This window comes from Euprymna scolopes, chromosome 9 (genome assembly GCF_053919585.1).
Source record: "Euprymna scolopes isolate OS-2025 chromosome 9, ASM5391958v1, whole genome shotgun sequence".
In the NCBI taxonomy this organism is placed as follows: domain Eukaryota; kingdom Metazoa; phylum Mollusca; class Cephalopoda; order Sepiida; family Sepiolidae; genus Euprymna; species Euprymna scolopes.
This window is the reverse complement of record NC_136490.1, coordinates 131,250,511-131,271,007: the sequence shown is the minus strand read 5'-3', so window position 1 is coordinate 131,271,007 and position 20,497 is coordinate 131,250,511. Positions and strand designations below refer to the sequence as shown.

The 20,497-nt window shown below is 34.9% G+C and overlaps 1 protein-coding gene across 1 annotated transcript in view; it reads left to right on the top strand.

Annotated features, from left to right (window-relative positions):
* The window catches only part of LOC145284840 (serine hydroxymethyltransferase, mitochondrial-like), a 54,387-nt gene that overhangs the window by 9,192 nt on the left and 24,698 nt on the right, over positions 1-20,497 (top strand). The window contains exons 2-3 of the mRNA XM_080133820.1: positions 17,904-18,056; positions 20,122-20,201. Of these exons, the coding sequence (XP_079989946.1) occupies positions 17,904-18,056; positions 20,122-20,201 (233 nt within the window). The remainder of the gene's footprint in view (positions 1-17,903; positions 18,057-20,121; positions 20,202-20,497) is intronic.

The window sequence follows — 20,497 nt, the reverse complement described above, 5'->3', positions numbered from 1 at the left end:
CCCACTCTTTATCTGTGCCTAAACCTAAACGTAGATTCCATGAACAAAGCTTTTTTATTAGAACTGCACGCCTGTGGAATTGTCTTCCGTTTTCCTGCTTTCCAGCTGACTACAATATGGTTGTCTTCAAGTCTAACGTAAATAAGTTCTTGATGAGCCGTTCCATATAAGTTATCAAATTTAACAAATTTTCATTACTAATGATTATTATATTGTCCAATTTCTACTGTACACTCTTTAACCCTTATCCTTGAGTGGTCTCTTGGCCTTGATAATGAGTTGATACCTATGAAAAAAAAAAAAAAAAGAAGAAAATGTCCAAAGTGAACAAGTTCTAATTGAATCGTCCCCCTAAGTAATCCAAGTTGCAAAATTCCCACTGTTTACTATGCTAAAATCACAATGACTAATGTATACCTATTAACCCTTATCCTCGAGTGGCCTCTGGGCCTTGATAAGTGGTGACACCCTTGTAAAAAAAAAAAAAAAAAAAAAAAATATCCCAAGATTTCCCAAGTACAATTTTCAACTGAAGGTTTTTGTGTACCACTGACCTAGTTTTCAACACGTCCTACACTTTAGTTGGGAAAACAAATTTAGTTCCAATTTATTCTCCTACACCCCATGCCCCACCTTAGGATCTATTGACATTTTCCTATTCCATTCTTAATTTGTGTTTGAACTAGTCTTTTTTTTTTTTTCTTTTTTTTTTTTTTTTGCGTCTTTGCATGCTTTAAAAGCAAAATAATTAGATGTTTCTTAGGTTAAAATTTTTTTTAAAATTATAAATATCTTTCTCTATTATTCCAATACAACTTATGGTGCATTTCAGGTGAAAACATTATGTACTTGCGTGTCATGTTGAAATTAGTATAAATTCCAAAAATCATGAAAAATTGATCCTTCTAAATTGAGGTGATTTTATTTTTTGTCCTAATTCAGAGTGCTCATTTTTGGAAGTTGGATTTTTCTCCACATTAAAAACCAGCTGCTTTCATGGGGAGGCAAGTAAATAAAGACTGCCTCTTTACTGAGTTGAATATTGATAATGCAGAATTTTATAAAAATATCAACATTTTTACAATTTTAACCTGTTTTAAAAGATCTCTAATATCAGCCATCTTCATTCTGCCTTTAGATTGTAGCAGTTGCATGAGAGATCTATTTTGTTTACATGTATGTGCAATATCTTGTCTAATGTTGAGTTGTAATTCGGTTCATGGATTGATATACAGGCAATTAGCATTCATATTATTTGGATTTATTGAACTGCTGTTCTCATCTTGAGTGTGATTTTCACAACGTTTGGGTTGATGTAACTCCAAACTTCTTCAGGTGTATCTTGTCGAACTCGGGACTATTTCTGTCAAATTCTTGAATTTGGATGGAATTTCGAGTAGAACTCTTTATCTACTTCACGGGAGTTGCATGCTCTTGTTCTGTCAGCCATGACTGGATAGAGGTCCTAAGTAATTCGCAATTATATTTTTTGGTCACCCACACTGAGGATTGAACCTTCAACCTTCAGGAGAATATCACTTTTTACAATTGATTTTCCCAAGTACTCTAACCACTGCGCCACAGTAGTCCGATGAATCCAAATAATATGAATAACCAATGCTCATCTCCAAAATTCAGAAATATCAAGCAATTAGCATGGTGCATTAGAAGCTTACTGATTTCTGCCCAGCTATTTTACCAAGCGAATACAAAGGCAAGACTTCAGCATAGACAACTTGGCATTCTATGTCTTCACTCATCACTATGATGATGACAAGAGGTGGAAATAAACTCAAGATGAACTGAAATATTACTTTTATGCCTGCTGACCCAACACGCATGTTTACCTGCCTGTATTTTTTTTAAATTCCATATTGGTGTTTTCCTTTGAATCTTTGTAATTCTTTTCATATTCAAGTTGGCTATGTAAAAACATGGCTAGCTCACCAAAATGGCTATATCCTGTCTAGACACTTTCAACAAACATCACAACCCTATTCCAACACACAAGTGTAAGTCATGTTTAGTTTCAGAACAGTTTCCAATGGTTCATTGTTCTACACAAGTTCTGGGAGGTGACTGGTTTGCAGTAGACAGTTCTCGAGTTGGAATCCACAGAGCAAAAGATTCTTCCCGTGTTGACACGAAGAAGAAAACATATGCTAAATTGCTACAGAAAGGTTTAATATTTATGGAGCAAATCTGGTTTCTGATTGGTTGGTAGCAGAACATGAATTAATTTGATTCGTCAGTTCCTAGCAGCATCGTTTAGAAATAGAATCTCCCAACTGTGCAGGGTCATACCCCATTATGAAATATTGCAACAGCTCTCAGACTCGTTCACTCTACAGTAAAAAAAAAGAGTAAACAAGTTTCAATAAGAGGGAAGCACAATTACGTCTACACATCTCATAAAGATAGTTTTCCTGAGGGTGGGGTGGGAGCTGAAAGACGACATAAACGTCATCAAATATTTTCTCTGAATAAGGAATCCTATCCATTATGTTTTAACTGCCTTCTTCTTCTTCTTCTTCTTCTTCTTCTTCTTCTTCTTTTTCATTGCATTGTCCAACTGACTGATTGATCTAGAACTAAAAAAAAAAAGAAAGGTATACGTGATCATATCCTCTTTTTAAAAATGTAATAACTACAGTCATTTGATCTACTTTGATAATTTATTAGGCATTTAGGATAGTAGTATTCCAGGAAGCACGAGGTATTCTCTGGCAGGGCAAACTAAGGCATGGAAGCTCCTGGGTGGCCATAGCGTGGTTCCGCTATCCAACGAAGCCGACCCTTGGCACCAGAACCCAAGGCGGTCCTTGAATCTTCCCCTTGTAATCAAGTCAGCAGAATTCTCCGATGTGGGGATGTAATGGAAGGAGGGAGGGAACCCAAGTGTGGATCTTAACTCGGCACTCATCCGCTGGATGACCTGGAGCCTATTCCGGGCGAAAATGTTTTTGCTTATAAAGGTCAAGGTGTTTATGTCTGTCTGTTTGTTTCTCTCTCTCTCTCTCTCTCTCTGTCTCTCTCTCTCTCTCTCTCTCTCTCAGGGTGTTTCTACTTTTCATCTGTCTGGCTGTCTCTCTTTAATATAAAAAGTTGGACATTTTCTACTTTCCAGTCTCTCTCTCTCTCTCTCTCTCTCTCTCTATTCAACATAAAAAATCAGGTTGTTTCTACTTTCCTTTTTCTTTCTCCCCCCCCCCCAACATAAAAAATCAGGCATTTTCTACTTTCTTTATGGAAAGAAATCTTGTCTGAATTTCATATTAAAAAAATGCATCTAACTTCTGTTCATCTCACAAAAATTATATTTTATTATAACCTTATTGTTTACAATTGTAGTTTTGTATGTGGAGTCGATGTTTTCTTGCAGACAACAAAAAAACATAGAGGACTTATATAAGTAGCAATGGAATTTTTGCTTCACATTTCTCTATCTTTTACTGACTCACAATGTTATGAAAGGGGGAGAAGGAAAATCTCCATTGGCGGTCATATTCGACTTTCACAATAGATAACAGACCCAAGTTAATGTCAACATAGTTTTAGTGTCAAAATTTGAAATCTTATATAACAGCATTTTTTTTTATGTGCGTTTTTCGCCTTTTAGATGCTTAGTCAGTTGGTCTGTCACACTTAAGTTTGAAATAGCATTCTCATCATTAGATACTCAGATTGAACGGATGCATCTTATTTTAGATTAAAGTTGTCTAGTCGTATGCTTATTTGGAGTTTGTTTTGCTTTTTGTTTATAATTATAATGTTTTTGTTATGTTTTTGCTTTTATTTTTTCCAAAATATTTATTCTCCCAAGTAAGTAACTCTTTATCAATGAGTACCAAATTATGTTTTTGCTTTTAAGATGAAAGCTATGATTCCAACTTGGACAAAGTATTTTCTGAAAGGAATTAAGTCAAATTACATTTTAAGAACATGCTGCAATAATCCACATAAACAACTAAACTTGATGCTACCTGATGAGGCTATCTGAAGATACTGGCTTCCTGTCTTAAAATGCACCAAACATTGTTTTTTTTTTCTTTTCCCTTTTCAAAACACAATCATGTTCTGCAAAGTTAAAAATATGCAAAAAAAAAAAAAAAACCCAAAAAACAAACAAAACAGTTTTCCTCTATAATCAACCAAACATCATGATTAAATATTTGAAGATATAAAGAACTTAAAGCATAAAAACCTTTTTCCAAAATGACTGGATTTGGCATTAAATAACATTGAAAAGGGTAGATATGCCATAAAACAAAACAACCAAACCAAACAACTAAAGGATTATAATCAATTATTGATTTGTAAGCAGAAAACTGAAGTAACGTGGTCTTTGATGACTGATAAAACAGTGAAGAAATAAATGACTGATAAAACAGTGAAGAAATAAATGGGATGAAAACGATTCTATATAAATCAGCAATAATAATTGATTTTATCAATGCAACTGAAAAGAAATTACTTTGAAATGAGGACCTGTCTAATTATCTATCACTGAGCAATATTTTCCCATTGTTTGATAACAAAGAAACTATAGAGACTGACTTTACTTTATATATCAAATGTTTCTCAAAATCTCTGAGTCTCTCTGCACCAATCAATCTGTAGCATTTTGGTTGATTTATCACGCTTAAGTATGAAATAGCATTTTTATATGCGTTCATATATCTCTATCAGACTGTCAGTTGGTCCTTCAGCATCATCATCATATTATGTTTAACATTTATTTTAGATAATGGCATGCATTGGACAGCTTTAAAAGATTAACTTTTAAAGTAAAACTATTTACACTTGACCAATTCCTTGTTTCCAGTAGATTATCATAATAGTGGCTAATCATGTGAAAAGCTGCTAGTTGTGTTGATAACACATAGCAGTAATAACAGCCATTGGTGTCTCCGTGATACATCCTCTGCTAGTAGTCGTAAAAGTAGCAACAGTCATCGGTGTATGGAGTGGCTGCAGATGTATAACAATCTACATATCGATATAAAAAAATTAATAAAACCATATAATTATATTATGAAAGAGTAAATCTTTAACAAAGTAATACTTATCAAGATAAAAGCTCAACACTATTAAGAGGAGCAAACAACAAATATATTGAATGAAAGCTGAGGAATAAAAGTTATATATAACTTTATTATATCATCAGAACAATAAGGAAAAGGAAAGGTGAAAATTAAAAAAAAAAAAAAATCATTAGGCCATGCCATTTCAAAGCTAAATGCTTCTCATCAGAAGAGAAAGGTCAGAATTATACCAAATGCCATAGTTTAAAGAGATTTTTTTCTTAATTTCCCCCTTTACTTTTCCTTATTGTTCTGATGATATAATAAAATCAAGATTTAATTGTTGAGTGCAAAATTGATTTAAATAAACATTTCTGTTTATTAAAATAAATTTTCTTTTTTTTTTTTTTTTTTTTTTTTTTCAATTTTTCGATTAATAAAATATTCTTCTTCAAGAAATGCAGACAGGTTTTTTTTTTTCTTCTTCTTACGTGTCATGGTGATGGTAACACTCGGCACGTCCTCAGAGGTTAGAAGTTGGGGTTGAAAGATATTTAAATGTCTGGTAACAAGGTTAACGTTTGGTCAAATGCATGGGTCAATAACAGTAAATCCACTGTTTGAAAAGCACTCGATATTAAGAATTTTAGATTTAAAACCAAGCTTCTGTCTTTACATCATCAACGCTCTGATCCCCATCTGGCATCAATTGAAATGAATGGCTCTCATCTTGGAGAGGCTCCATGTTTTGATAAGCTTCTGGGCTTTACCTTTACTCCTGATCTGAAATGGAACACATATATCAAATCTGTTGCCAAGGTCACTGGAAAAATGGTGGGATCCTTCTATCGATCCAGTAGATATCTCATTGCTGATGCAATTCTCTATCTATATAAAATCCAGGTACGTCCAGGGATGGAGTACTGTTACCACATCTGAGGAGGAGCTGTTAGAAAGACCTTATCCTGCCTTGACAGACTTTATAGCCTAGTGGGGGATGCCTTTTTCTCTTTCCTGCAACGTCTTTCCCACAGGAGACACGGTGCAAGCCTGTCTCTGCTTTATCATTATTTTCATGGCTAGTACTCATCCCAGCTCCAATCTATGGTTCCCCCCTTGCCAAACTTTCACAAAAAACATTTGTCTAGCTGAAACCACTATCAATAATTTCCCCCCACTCTTTATCTGTGCCTAAACCTAAACGTAGATTCCATGAACAAAGTTTCTTTTTTAGAACTGCACACCTGTGGAACTGTTTTCCATTTTCCTGCTTTCCAACTACAATTTGGTTGTCTTCAAGTCCAACATAAACAAATTCTTGTTGAACCGTCCCCACAAGTAATCCAATTTACTAAATTTCCACTACAATGATTACTACGATATTATCCCATTGACTACTGTACACTCATTAACCCTTATCTTCGAGTGGCCTCCGGGCCTTGATAAGTGGTGACTCCTATGTAAAAAAAAAAAAATTTAATGGTTGAAAGACTAGACAAGTACAAAATTGATTTTAATAAACATTTCTGTTTATTAAATAAAGTTATAACTTTTATTCCTCATCTTTCATTTTAAAAAAATAAAACAACATAACATATCATCTTTCATTTTAAAAAAATCATCTTTCATTTAAAAAAAATAAAACAACATAACAAAACAAAAGTGTTTATTACCGTTACTTTTGGCACCACTTAAAAAGTCTCTTGTTTCCACCTGTCCATTTTAGCCTGACACGTGTTTTTTTTTTCTTCCGACTGCATGCTGGGCACAGCCGGCCTATTCTCATCTTCGTTTTTCACGCCCATCTCCTTCGGCGCCGACTTTTTCTCTGTTCCAAGCATGTGGTGCATTTCTTTCTCCTATTTTCCTTTCTCTCCTCATGCACACTTCCTAATTTGCATATGCGGTTTTTCGATTACTGTTGCTGCTAATCTCTTCACAAGCCAGCCATCCTTTGCTGCTGCTGATAATTTTCCATGCGCTCATATGCACCATGTTACATTTCCACATCCAAGAAGCTATTACCTGAAAAGTCATGTGGAAACCATATTACACAAGGTCTTACAAGGACATCCCTTTCTCTGTCTACCAGGAATCACAATTTTTTTACATTGATGCATCCATCCAATGCATGATCTTAAAACAGAGCCAACTGTTGTTTACTTTTACATTAGAGAGGTTTCGTGGGTACTCTGAGATTTTAGCACAAATATGAAGAAATAAATTGGATGAAAATGATTCTATATAGATCAGCAATAATAATTTATTATATAAATATGACTGAAAAGAAATTACTTTGAAATGAGGACCTGTATAATTGTCTATCACTGAATGAATCATAATATTTATACTTTTATCCAGTTGCTCAATTCTGGGAGATCAATATTCCCCACAACACGGATTGAATATAATTAAAAATTAATATTGTATGAAATAAAAAACAAAACAAAAAAAAAAGTGGTAGTGAAAAAAAAGAAATTGTATTTTAATCACATAATCATATCAGGCTTTTATTGTGATAAAAATGAATGAATGTTAACTGTAGGAGAGCCACTCATGCTGGGTTAGCAACAGCCGCCATATGCAAATGAGCTATCTGACTGCATGATGTGACAGCAGAGATAAAAAGGACACACATGTTCAAAGAAGCAGAGATTCGAGGCGTGTTCGAGACACAAGGACAGAAAGAGACATATTACACATGTGGTCCGAAAGCAGCAGGGAAAGATGTGTCCTAAACATGGTCGGACAAAAACAGAATACCATGTGTTTATCACGGCAGAGTCTTGTTAAGCACATTTGAGTATGAGAAAACTTTTAAACAAGAGACAAGGCATTCTTCTGGAAGTACCTGTAAATAAGTGTTTGTTGTTTCAATTGGAAAAAATGTGAGTCAAATTCTTTCCTTGTCTTTGTGTCCTTGAGACTGTTTGTATACAACGTGTGGGTCTCAAGTGTTGACATGTAACAACTATGTTACATAGCTAGTATGAATTTTGGGATGGTTACATTAAGTACATGTCAGGACAACCTGGCAGCAAACGGAAATAGACCCAGTGCAGCGAGCGTGATTGAAGCAAACAAGCCAAAAACTATGTGGTACCCTGACTGATGTCTTCAATTTTAGGAGAAAAATAAAAAATTAGCCCCAAAAGTTGTGTTTTTCACCCCTAAAACACCCTGGGGCTCAAATATTACGTTTTCAGATGTATATCCATGTGGTCTTGCTTTTAGGTAATTTGCTAATGGTCGGAGAAAATTAAATAAAAAGGAATTAATTTTAGCCTCTCTTTTAGTCTCTCCCATCGTGAACAGACTTCTCTTCCCAATAAAACCTTTGAAACTGCAACAATTTTCTATTGTTTCCATGTATACGTTTTATTTGCCTAAGTTAAATAACTGTATACAGCCACTGGACAATGCAACTGTGCATTCATCAACCATTTTAAGAGTAAGAAAATAAAAATAAAAAGGAATTAATTTTAGCCTCTTTTTTAGTCTCCTGTTGTGAACAAAATTCTATAAACCCATTGAAACTGCAACAAGTTTACATTGCTTCCATGCATGAGTTTTATTTGCCTAAGTTAAATAGCTGATCAACAGCCACTGGACAATGCAACTGGAAAAATGACGACCGTGCATGTATGTAAAAAAGGCTTTCATTAATTGATTTGTGTTTCTTAATCGAAAATGCACATGTGTACAACTATGTGTTTAAGTAAGCGACATGTGCGAACAGTTTTTGGTTTGTTTAACTGTTGTTTATTGAAATGTTACACAAAGATACGTCTTAAGAATATCCGTCTATGGTTCTTTTACGTAGGGTGGGTGGAGGGAGGAAGAAAAAGTGGTATAGATTTGTCATATTTCAAAAATACGTCTGATAACTTGCTGGCCTCATTCAGATTTCCAGCTCTAGTACGACCTTTCATGAAATTGCTGTTATGGGGGTCAAAGCTGATAAAAATTTATCTCTTCGTCTTGTAATCTGAAGGTGATAATGTTCAGATGTGTGTGCGTGTGTATGCGTGCGTGGGTCTGTGTCAACTTTAGGAATTAAAAAGAAAAAAAATTGTATGAGAAATTTGTGCATAAGCAATGTTATAAATATTTTGATAAAAAAGAGAAAAACATTTTGCCCTTTTTGTAAATTTTGAAAAATTTGTTTTATTAGGAGATAATAAAGATTATGCAACATTCAATCAGGGGGAGGGGAGAGACTGATGTGTCAACTTTCGTTGGATAATTTTATGCTGAAACTGCACACATGTTTTGTAGTTTAGTTTGTTTTTTAAGTGTATATTTTGTAAATGAATATTTGGTAAATGGTAGATTCTATTTAACCCATAAATGATGGTGTAACTCCAGCTCAGAATGGACCTGGTAGTAATGTTTACTCTGTTCCGTTTTCCTGCTTTCAACTGACTACAATATGGTCATCTTCAAGTCCAATGTGAACAAGTTCTTGATAAGTCATCCCCTAAAGTAATCCAATTTACCAAATTTCCACTACTAACAATTATTGCAACATTTTCTGATTAATTACTGTATACTCATTAACCCTTATCCTTGAGTGGCCTCCGGGTTTTGATAAGTGGTGACTCCTTTGTAAAAAGAATATGGCGCTTCCGCACTCACAACTATTCCTAAATTGAGGCCTCACCACAAGACGTATTTTCATGTCATACTTAAGGCAACAGTAATATTATCAACTGTTCAGGAGACATATCGGAAAGAACAAAGCAAGACAAAAATTATAATGTTTCTTTACTGTTATTCAGAATTAAAATTTTCATTTCAAATAAAAACATTTTGATGTTTTGTGTGTCATGCTAAAATAAGTATTCTCAACAACAAAATGATCCAGTAAAAGATTAATAACAAGCAAAAATCAATTTTTTCGTTAATTATAGTTTTGTCTTATTTCCGTGTTCATTTTTAATTATTTAAATGAAAGACTGACTTATCTCCCTTGCTTTACAGCAACATCCGGTACTTCTGCTCTTATCAATGGAGAATCAAGAATATACGATGACCTATATTTATTTAAAAAAATTTTTTGTTCTAGGCAATCATCATTTTTTTCTAATTTTTGCTGAGAATACTTATTTCAGCATGATACATAAAGACATCAAATTACTTGAAATACAAATTTCAATTATGACTAATAGTACAAAAAGCACCATATATATATATATATATATATATATATATATATTAAATATCTCCATTTCCTTTTATCAACATTTTTCTCTTCACCATATCCTTTTATATTCCAAAGGATGGAAAAAAACTCTCCAACTGTTTTTCTGAGAAACACACATCTGTTTCTGATAAGTTTTTGGTGGCTATTCAATGAAACGTGTAAGACGTATTACATAAATAAAAATATATGAATAAAATACTATGAGTATAAATTAAATAGATCTTCTGGGGAAAGAATGAAATTGTAAAGCAAAAGTAAAGTTGTATATAATAGAACCCCGAGGTACGGTGACCCTAGAATACATTTATTTCAGGTTACGATGTGGAATACGATATTTTCCGGCCCCTGGTTACGGTATTTGCTTCACCTTACAGTGTTATTTTAATGTTATTTGATTATATATATGTATGTGTATTATATACTGTACTGTATTTTGTTACTAATTTTTGATGCTGTATCCCGGGGGTGTACTGTATTTTCACGTTTATGATAAATTACTCTTTGTTGCAATATTTTATGTAAAAGTCCTTTTGCTCATGGATTTTCAAAGAAATAAATCTTTTCTTCAGATAAACCAATAAATTATTAATTATTGATAAAAATTAATTTAATGATATTTCTATTATGGTGCAATCCAATATGATTCAATTATTTCATAACACGGGAAAAATATATGCATATTTCTATCTCTATCTATTTACAATGAAAGTACAGGGAGGTGGAACATTTGTTGATCCTCATTCAATTTCGGACAACATCGGATCTCCCTGCTAATATATATATATGATGAAAATAATGGAAATAGTATTCTGACAAAATAGAGAAATAATAAGGAACAAACCGTATTATGTGTTCACCAACGTTTCGTCTTTATTTTGAGACTTCCTCTCGATGAATGGGATTAAGAAACAAAAAAATACCAGTACAAAATATTTGAAAATGTTTCATGTGCACAGTGTGATGCAGTTCTATTTTATGCAGGTCTTTTTCCGTTTTTCTGAAATAGAACTGCATCACACTGTGCACGTGAAACATTTTCAAATATTTTGTACTGGTATTTTTTGTTTCTTAATCTCATTCATCCAGAGGAAGTCTCAAAATAAAGACGAAACGTTGAACACATAATACGGTTTGTTCCTTTTTATTTCTCTCTCTCTCTCTCTCTCTATATATATATATATATATATATATATAAATATTCCAGCATGTCTGATTGAACACGATCGAGTTCTTCTTTTTTCCGATTTTGTTGGATATTTTTGCAATTCGCAGAGTGGTCTTTTTTATTTCGGCTGACATGTTGTACATTATGGCATCCAAAAGTTGTTGTTCAGTCATATCCTTCTCAAGTGCTTTCTATCGGTACATCCAATCATTGTCAGGAGTGATTGTTGTTGTTTTCTTTTTCTTTATTGAGGCTTGGTGTATTTATAGTTAGATTTTTTTTTTTTTTATAAAGGTGGGTGTAGGATGGGTAGGGACAAATTATTTTTTAATTTCGATTTCCTTATTTTATATTTTATTTCTTTAGTTACTTGTTAGTTATTGAATACAGTTAGTATCCTGACGATGATCAAATGTACCGATAGAAAGTGCTTAAGAATATGGCTGAACAAAAACTTTTAGGTGCCATAATATAAAACATGCCAGCCGAAATAAAAAAAGACTGCTCGGCGAAAAGATATCCAACAAAATTGGAAAAAGAAGAACTCTGTCGTGTTCAATCATACGTGCTTGAATAATGACTAGCTTCTAAAGTATTCAAATATATATATATATATGTTTTATTTTTTATTACCGTTTTATCTGTAAGGTTACATATGTTTCAGATGTTGGACCATACCCTCAATATCATCCAGCACTTTTCAGACACCTTGGACTTCTGTAAGGTCTGATGAGGCTGTTAGATCGTAAACATGGTCCAACATAAAAAAAAAAAAAAATCTTCTGAACGCTATTAAAAGTTAAATTCTTCACTAGTTTGGAGACGGAATGCGTTGTTGTGATAAGTGATTTTTTTCTCTACTAATTCGCACTTTTTATTTTAAGATTCAAATATTAATAACTACATTTTATTTCAGTATTTAATTTATGTATTTCTGTTGTATTAAATGCTAGCTTCTTTTTTTTTTTTTTTTTTTTTTTTTTCTCGTCCATAAATGTTTATCTACCAAGTTGATCTTAAATATTGTATAATCAATCCATTATATTATCATTTTCAGTCCCCCACCCCTAATTTCTGGCTCCCATCTTATCTCGCAATTACTTATAACGTCACCAACTAACTTCGGAAGAACCCCTCCCCCCATCCGATTTTGTTTTATATCATAAGTTGCTTAAAACGTGATTAGTTAAAGTTCAGAATAAAATCACGCTTTCTCTTAACGGTTAATTTAAAAAAAAAAAAAAAAAAAAATCTTCTGAACGCTATTAAAAGTTAAATTCTTCACTAGTTTGGAGACGGAATGCGTTGTTGTGATAAGTGATTTTTTTCTCTACTAATTCGCACTTTTTATTTTAAGATTCAAATATTAATAACTACATTTTATTTCAGTATTTAATTTATGTATTTCTGTTGTATTAAATGCTAGCTTCTTTTTTTTTTTTTTTTTTTTTTCTCTCGTCCATAAATGTTTATTTATCTACCGAGTTGATCGCAAAAATAGATTACCTAATTGTACTCATTTTTAGTTCGTGGGAGGGGAATCTATCACCATACTTTCCCTTAAACAGGTCCGTTGGACTTTTATTAAGTACAATACTTAATAGTTATTTTTTATTTATTTATTTATTTATTTATTTATTTTTTTTTTTTAATGGAGAGTAGAAAACGCATTGTGGATGCGTTATCGGCAGCTCCTGTTACTCTCGCTTCTTCTTATTTGTCCCTCAGTCCTCATTTTTTAAATGAGTGATTTTTCTGACAAAGGGAGAAGAAAAAGCTGTTTTCTAGGTTGGCAGTATTTTTGCGCGAACAGTTGGCAGAGTTGGTGGAAATTTTCTGTTTCTATGTCTATCCTTGTAGCCATGTCACTAGTAAGGGTGCTGGAGGTAAACGTTTTGTCTGGGCTGACGTTATCCGCCTGATAGTCAGGGACCCGAACCTTGGATTAACCACTAAGGAGGCCGTCCTATCAGCAGGTGCAAAGTACTGGGGCTGCTGTATTGCCATTTGGTGAATGGAATCTGGACCATGCAGTAGCTTCTGGTGGGGCCTCTCGATGCCATACTAGTGGGTAATTGTTACGGCTTTACCTTATCATGTGGTACAAAAAAAAAAAAAAATTCTTCGTTTCTTTTTCTCTCTTAGTTTCCCCTCTCTGTCCTGCTCTAAGTAAATCTGTCGACCTAGTCCACAAATTCCAAAATTTCATCATGACAAGTTTCAAGAAAAAATACACGATTAAACCCGGTTCTCCAACTTCCAACGTAGACCCCTACTACCATGTCTCCTTCTCCAACATCAGGGGTCTACGTTCTAACCTTCCAGAGGTTGAAACCCAATTACAGGAGACTAAACCAGACCTTTTATTTTTAAGTGAAACTGGCATTGGACAGGCTATTTCCCTAGATGAGTTTGCAATTACAGGATACTCTAACTTAACTTCTAAATCTGACCCCCAAGATCGCCATGGGCATGGAATATGTGCCTATATTAAAGATAGCTTTCCATGTGGGAGGGACATCTCCAATGAAGATCCTAACTTACCCTATATGTGCTTCCGGGTTGCTTTAGCTCACACTACTGCATTTATATTTACTCTCTATCGCCCCCACAACAGCGGAGTTACTATCTTTCAAAGCATATCTGAGAAAATTGACCAAGTCCTTTCTACTTATCCTTCAGCTAACATTCACGTATGTGGAGACTTCAATGTTCACAACGTCGAATGGTTGACCCACTCAAACAAGACCGATGATGAGGGGAGGTTCTGTCATGATTTCTCCATTGCCTATGACCTCACTCAGATTGTTCAGGAACCTACCCGTGTGCCCGATAATGACGGCCAGTATGCGAGCCTACTAGACCTTTTTCTCACACTTTGCCCTGAACTATGTTCAGTTTCTGTTCTGTCGCCTCTTGGATCTTCCGACCACTCTGTTGTATCAATTAAGATAAAAATGAAATGTAATAAGTCCCCAGACGTACCACTTCATCGTACAGTATATCGATACACTAAGGCTGACTGGGATAGCTTCCGTACATTTATATCTGATCTACCTCTGCATTCCATGTTTAAAAAGGATGTGTCCTCTATAGTATTAGACCTAACTGAATGGTTAATTGTAGGTATTGACCATTTCATACCCTCTAAAAAGTTTCAGCAAAAACCTAACAGCCAGCCATGGTTCTCTCCAGAATGTGCTGCTGCCATTGCGCACAGAAATCACTTTTTCCACTGCTTCAAACGTAATAGATGTATGGAAACTAAAGCCGTTTTCAGGACTGCCAGCAACCATTGTAAGAAAGTAATAAGGAACGCAAGAGAGTTGTATGCTCAATCTGTTAAGTCCAAAGTAGCTGAGCAGCGGCTTGGTTCCCACCAGTTTTGGCAAATAGCAAACAGAATCCTGAACAGAAGCGTGTGCTCCATCCCAACTATTATCAATGGACCTGAGGTAATCTCGTCAGCATCAGACAAAGCCAAACTCTTTGTCAAGAACTTTGCAGCTAATTCTACCCTTTGCGACCAAGACCGCCAACCCCCAATATTTCCTCCTGTATCAGAAAACACGCTATGTGATATACGTATATCTGTACGTGATGTTGCCAAGCTAATCAAAAACCTTGATTCCAGTAAAGCAACTGGCCCTGATGGTATTCCAATTATAGTACTCAAAAAACTTCAACCTGAACTAGCGCCCATACTTACAAAACTGTTTAAACGTTGTCTTAAGGAGAATAGTTTCCCATCTCCCTGGAAAATCTCATCAGTATGCCCTGTATTTAAGAATTCAGGTGATCGCTCATCCCCCTCTCAGTACAGGCCAATAAGTCTCCTGTGCGTCATGAGTAAGTTGCTAGAATCTGTGTTAAATACAGAAGTAATCAAACATCTCAACAAAAATAACCTTCTTAGTGACACTCAATATGGTTTCCGTTCTGCTAGATCTACAGCAGATGTCCTTACAGTTATATCGCATAGGATTAGCAAATCTCTCGACGGTGGCAATCTTTCTAGGGCAATTGCTCTTGACATATCTAAAGCCTTTGATAGGGTATGGCATAAAGGTTTACTTCATAAGATCGCTAGCTATGGTATAGCTGGAAAAGTCTTCTCAATTATTAAATCATTTCTTTCTGATAGGTTCATAAGAGTAGTAGTTGATGGGCAAAAATCAGAAGCTCACAGTATTAATGCCGGTGTCCCTCAGGGATCCATCCTGGGCCCAACTCTTTTCCTGATCTACATTAATGATCTTCCAAATCATATCCTTACATCATTTGTAGACATTTATGCTGACGACACTACCATTTATGGTACCACATCTAAGACAGTAAACGAGCAAGTACTCTCCAATTCTCTCTCCTCTGATCTTGAGCATGTAGTACAATGGGGAAAGGAGTGGCTGGTTACTTTTAATGCATCTAAAACCAAGCTTCTCTCTTTACATCATCAACATTTTAATCCACATTTGTCATCAATTGAAATGAATGGCTCTCGTCTTCAGGAGGCCTCAAGTTTTGACAAGCTTCTGGGCTTGACCATTACTCCTGATCTTAAATGGAACACGTATATCAAATCTGTTGCCAGGGCCGCTGGAAAAATGGTGGGATCTTTCTATCGATCCAGTAGATATCTCACTGCTGATGCTATTCTCTATCTATATAAGAGCCAGGTACGTCCAAGGATGGAATACTGTTGCCACATCTGGGCAGGAGCTGCTAGAAAGGACTTGTCCTGCCTTGATAGAGTTCAAAATAGACTTCGTAGCCTCGTAGGAGATGTCCTTTTCTCCTCCTTACAACCTCTATCTCACAGAAGAGGTGTTGCGAGTTTGTCTCTGATGTATCGTTATTTTCATGGAAAGTGTTCAACTGAGCTTCAATCTATGGTCCCCCCTCGCCAAACTTTCACAAGAAACACTCGTCTAGCTGTAAACACTATCAATAATTTCCCCCACTCTTTATCTGTGCCTAAACCTAAATATAGATTCCATGAACAAAGCTTCTTTCTTAGAACTGCACGCCTGTGGAATTGTCTTCCGTTTTCCTGCTTTCCGGCTGACTACAATATGGTTGTGTTCAAGTCTAAGGTAAATAAGTTCTTGATGAGCCGTTCCATATAAGTTATTAAATTTACCAAATTTTCATTACTAATGATTACTATATTGACCAACTTCTACTGTACACTCTTTAACCCTTATCCTTGAGTGGCCTCTGGGCCTTGATAATGTGGTGATGCCTTTGTAAAAAAAAAAAAAAAAAAAAAAAACATCTGAAACATATGTAACCAAACAGATAAAACAGTAATAAAAAAATAAAACACATATTTGCTCTGCAATAGTATTGAGCACTCTCTTCAGATTTTTACTAATTACCAGTTTTACCATATATATATATTCAAAATTTTCGGATTTTTTAATCATATCCAAACACATTTTATTTCCTTTTGGTGGATTGATAATCAGCTGCAATGAAAGTAGGCTTCCTCTACTGGGCTCAAATCTTCTATCTAGTAAAGGAAACCTTTAAAAACAATAATAATAAAATGACAAATAATAATGAATGATAATGAATCCAGCTAATTAGTTATGGTAAAGTTATTTATCTGCCCCCCCCCCAGTGACCCAGTGATAAGATGTGATACAAGGGGTTGAAAATGGTGTTGGAAAAGCCAGTGACCTACAGGAAGAACATTCTAGCCGGCAAAAAATACCTGTGCAGCCTCATTGTCATTCCCTGTCAGAGGCATATCAGGCCATTGGCAAAAACTAATTCCTTCTCAAAGAGAGAAGGTAAAGCCTGGAAGGGTCGACCTCCTAGAACACGGGACCAGACACATACCTCAGTCAACAGAAAACAATGGCATTGATGACTTTGGTGCTGAAGGAAAAAAATAATCAGCTGAAATGTTATAAGTACTGAATTAAAAATTAATTTTAGTTATGTTGAGAATTCTTTCACCTCAAAAATCAATCCCATAATGCAATTTGGCACATGTGTAAATCTTCATCATCGTCTCCGTCTTCTTCATCATCTTCTTCATCATCATCTTCTTCATCTTTATCTTCTACATCTTCTTATTGTTATCAGTATTATTATTCCAATCTAACCTATCTTTGCTCAAGTTTTATTTATTCCTTTTTCTCATCCTTATCATTTCCTCCCATGTTTTCCTTGGTCTTTCCCCATAGACTGACTTTGCAATTGTTCTACATTAAATGAGGTAAAAGGGTCAGCTCACAAGAGAAGGCTGCCAAGAAAATCATGAGACATATTAAACGTTTTATTTATATTTGTTTACTCTTTTGTTTAGCATTTATTTTTCAGTTAAAAATATCTATTTTGTATATTTTTAAAGAATAACTCTCGTCTCCAGTTTAAAAAAAAAAAAAAACTAGTTTGAAGACTGGAGTGATGCTATTGAAAATGAGAGTAATTCTATAAAATTACCATTTATTTTTTGTGTCATAATGAAGAAAGATAAAATATTACTCTTGTTTTCTAGGTTATTTGTCCAACATCGGTTTCGTCAAAAAACTGCATTCGCTGCAAATGGACTGGAAAAGAGGAATTGGCTGATCAAGATCCAGAATTGCTTGAACTTCTAAAGAAAGAGAAACATCGACAAATCCATGGATTAGAACTTATTGCTTCAGAAGTAAGTCTGAAAAATTTATGATCATGCATTCAATTTACAACTGTGTAGAGATTTCTCTATTTCAGGTGTCTGAGAAAGTGCTTGATGATATTGAGGGAATGACACTGCCTGGCCCACAGACAACACAGAATGGAGAGACTCCAGAACCACCCTTGCAGCAAAGTACACGCCAAAGATTACCAGCGCGACCTTGCACATGCTGGGATCAGGGAGGAGTGTAGACAATGTATGATGAGCCGGTCGCTGTCGTGTCCGATGCACAAATGACAAATGGCGCCTGCATGATGGGACGGGAAATTCAGTTGGTACTGATTTGCATGAGTTGGCGCCCTCGCAGTGATAAAAGATGTCAGACTTTTGTGTGTGTGCAGCATTCTTTCATTTGCTTGGTGAAAGAGATTTTGTGCTGTTCGTCTCGATTACACGAATCAAGGACAGGCAGAAAGGGACAGTGAGAACTGCAAATAGAACATACTGATTCAGCTTTAAAAGGTTAAAAAAGAATTTACTAAAAAACATGTTTTTAAATTTGTCATCATTTGTTTTATTTTTTATTCATTTTATTTATAATGTGTTTTAAAAATTTTCAACTCATGTGGAATTTCCACGGTTTCTGCTAGTACAAATTAATGCTCATATCAAAAATTCAGAAACCTGAGGCCAAAAGTATTTTGCAATTGTGGAGAGACTTGTAATTGCAATCAGTTCTTTCCTCCACCAAATTGTTGATTAGTTATCCCACCTTTTATATATACGTTACATGGTTATTCTATCTATATAAAAGCCAAGTACGCCCAAGGATGGAATACTGTTGCCGTATCTGGGCAGGAGTGGCCAAAAACAGCCTATCATGCCTTGACAGAGTACAAAATAGACTTCCTGGCTTAGTGGGGGATGCCCTTTTCTCTACCCTGCAACCTCTCTCCCACAGAAGAGACGTTGCGAGCCTATCCTTGTTTTATCGTTATTTTCATGGCAGGTGCTCGTCTGAACTCCAATCTCTGGTCCCCCCTCGCCAATCCTTCACAAAAAACACCCGTCTAGCTGAATCTACTGTGAAAAATTTCCCCCACTCTATATCTGTGCCTAAATCAAAACACGGATTCCATGAACAAAGCTTCTTTCTTAGAACTGCACGCCTGTGGAACTCTGTTCCGTCTGCCTGCTTCCCTCCGGACTACAACTTGGATGTCTTCAAGTCCAATGTTAACAAATTCCTAATGAACCGCCCCCTTAATTAAACACTTCATCAAATCTCCACACTAACGTAATGTACTTGCAATAACCCTTATCCCTGAGTGGCTTCCGGGCCTTGATAAGTGGTGATCACTGTGTAAAAAAAAAAAAAAAAAATATTTGTTACAGATTTATCATGTTATATTTGATGAGGATGCTTGAAGCATTGTGCGTAATGTATGAGGAGTTGTGTTTGGAGGCTATGACAGTGCAGTTTAGTAGAAAAACGCTGCTGAATACATATGGATATAACTTCCAGCTCCTGGCAACAACACACCCCAATTAAGTGGTTATACATTTTTTTTTTAGTTTTGAAGATGAGCTTTATCTTTAAATTTCAAAGAACGTAATATGATTAGTATCATCCTAATTTGACACATCACACTAGTAAATAAATCTGTTTGTCTGTCTCCATATTTTCAAACTCTATCTCCTCCGAAACTAAGTCACCGAGCAGTGCTAAATGTCTGCAAATGATTGTTTTTTTTTTACAGGCCGTTCTTTTATGGGTCTATAATAACATATACGAAATCTGGACAAATTAAAATATCATATTTAAGCATATTTTACAACCGAGCACCCTCCCCCCTCCATAATTAATAATTGAAAATTATTAAAATCTTTTAATATTGTCATTTATTCTGTTTACCTTCTCTTGTATCCGATGGTGTTTTTCTACCAAACTGCATTGCCAAAGCTTTCAAACACAACTCCTTACAAGGCTATATTTGTTGCAGATTTATCATATATAAATCAACCCTTGTTGAATTGGCTGATAGACAAATTTATAAATTCTATTTTTTTTTTTTTTAACCTTCTTTTTCTGCAGAATTTTACAAGTAAATCAGTGATGGAAGTTGTTGGTTCTTGCCTCACTAATAAATATGCAGAAGGTTACCCAGGTGCAAGGTATGTATGTATATATATATATGTATATATATGCAGTTCTAAACTAAAGACTTTGTTATAGTGGTGAAGGCATGACCATATTTCACTTAAGAAAAGCTGTGTACAATCTATCAAAAAGGAAAGCTCAATAAAAGAGGTAAGTCAATGTTATTAGGCCATGTCTTAATTTATGTTTTTTTTTATTATTTACAGTAAAATGGATTTCAGCAGGGTTTTATTGCTCCCAAGTTTTTCATGTCTTAAAAGAAATAATAAATCTGTGTGTGTGTGTGTGTATATATATATATATATATATA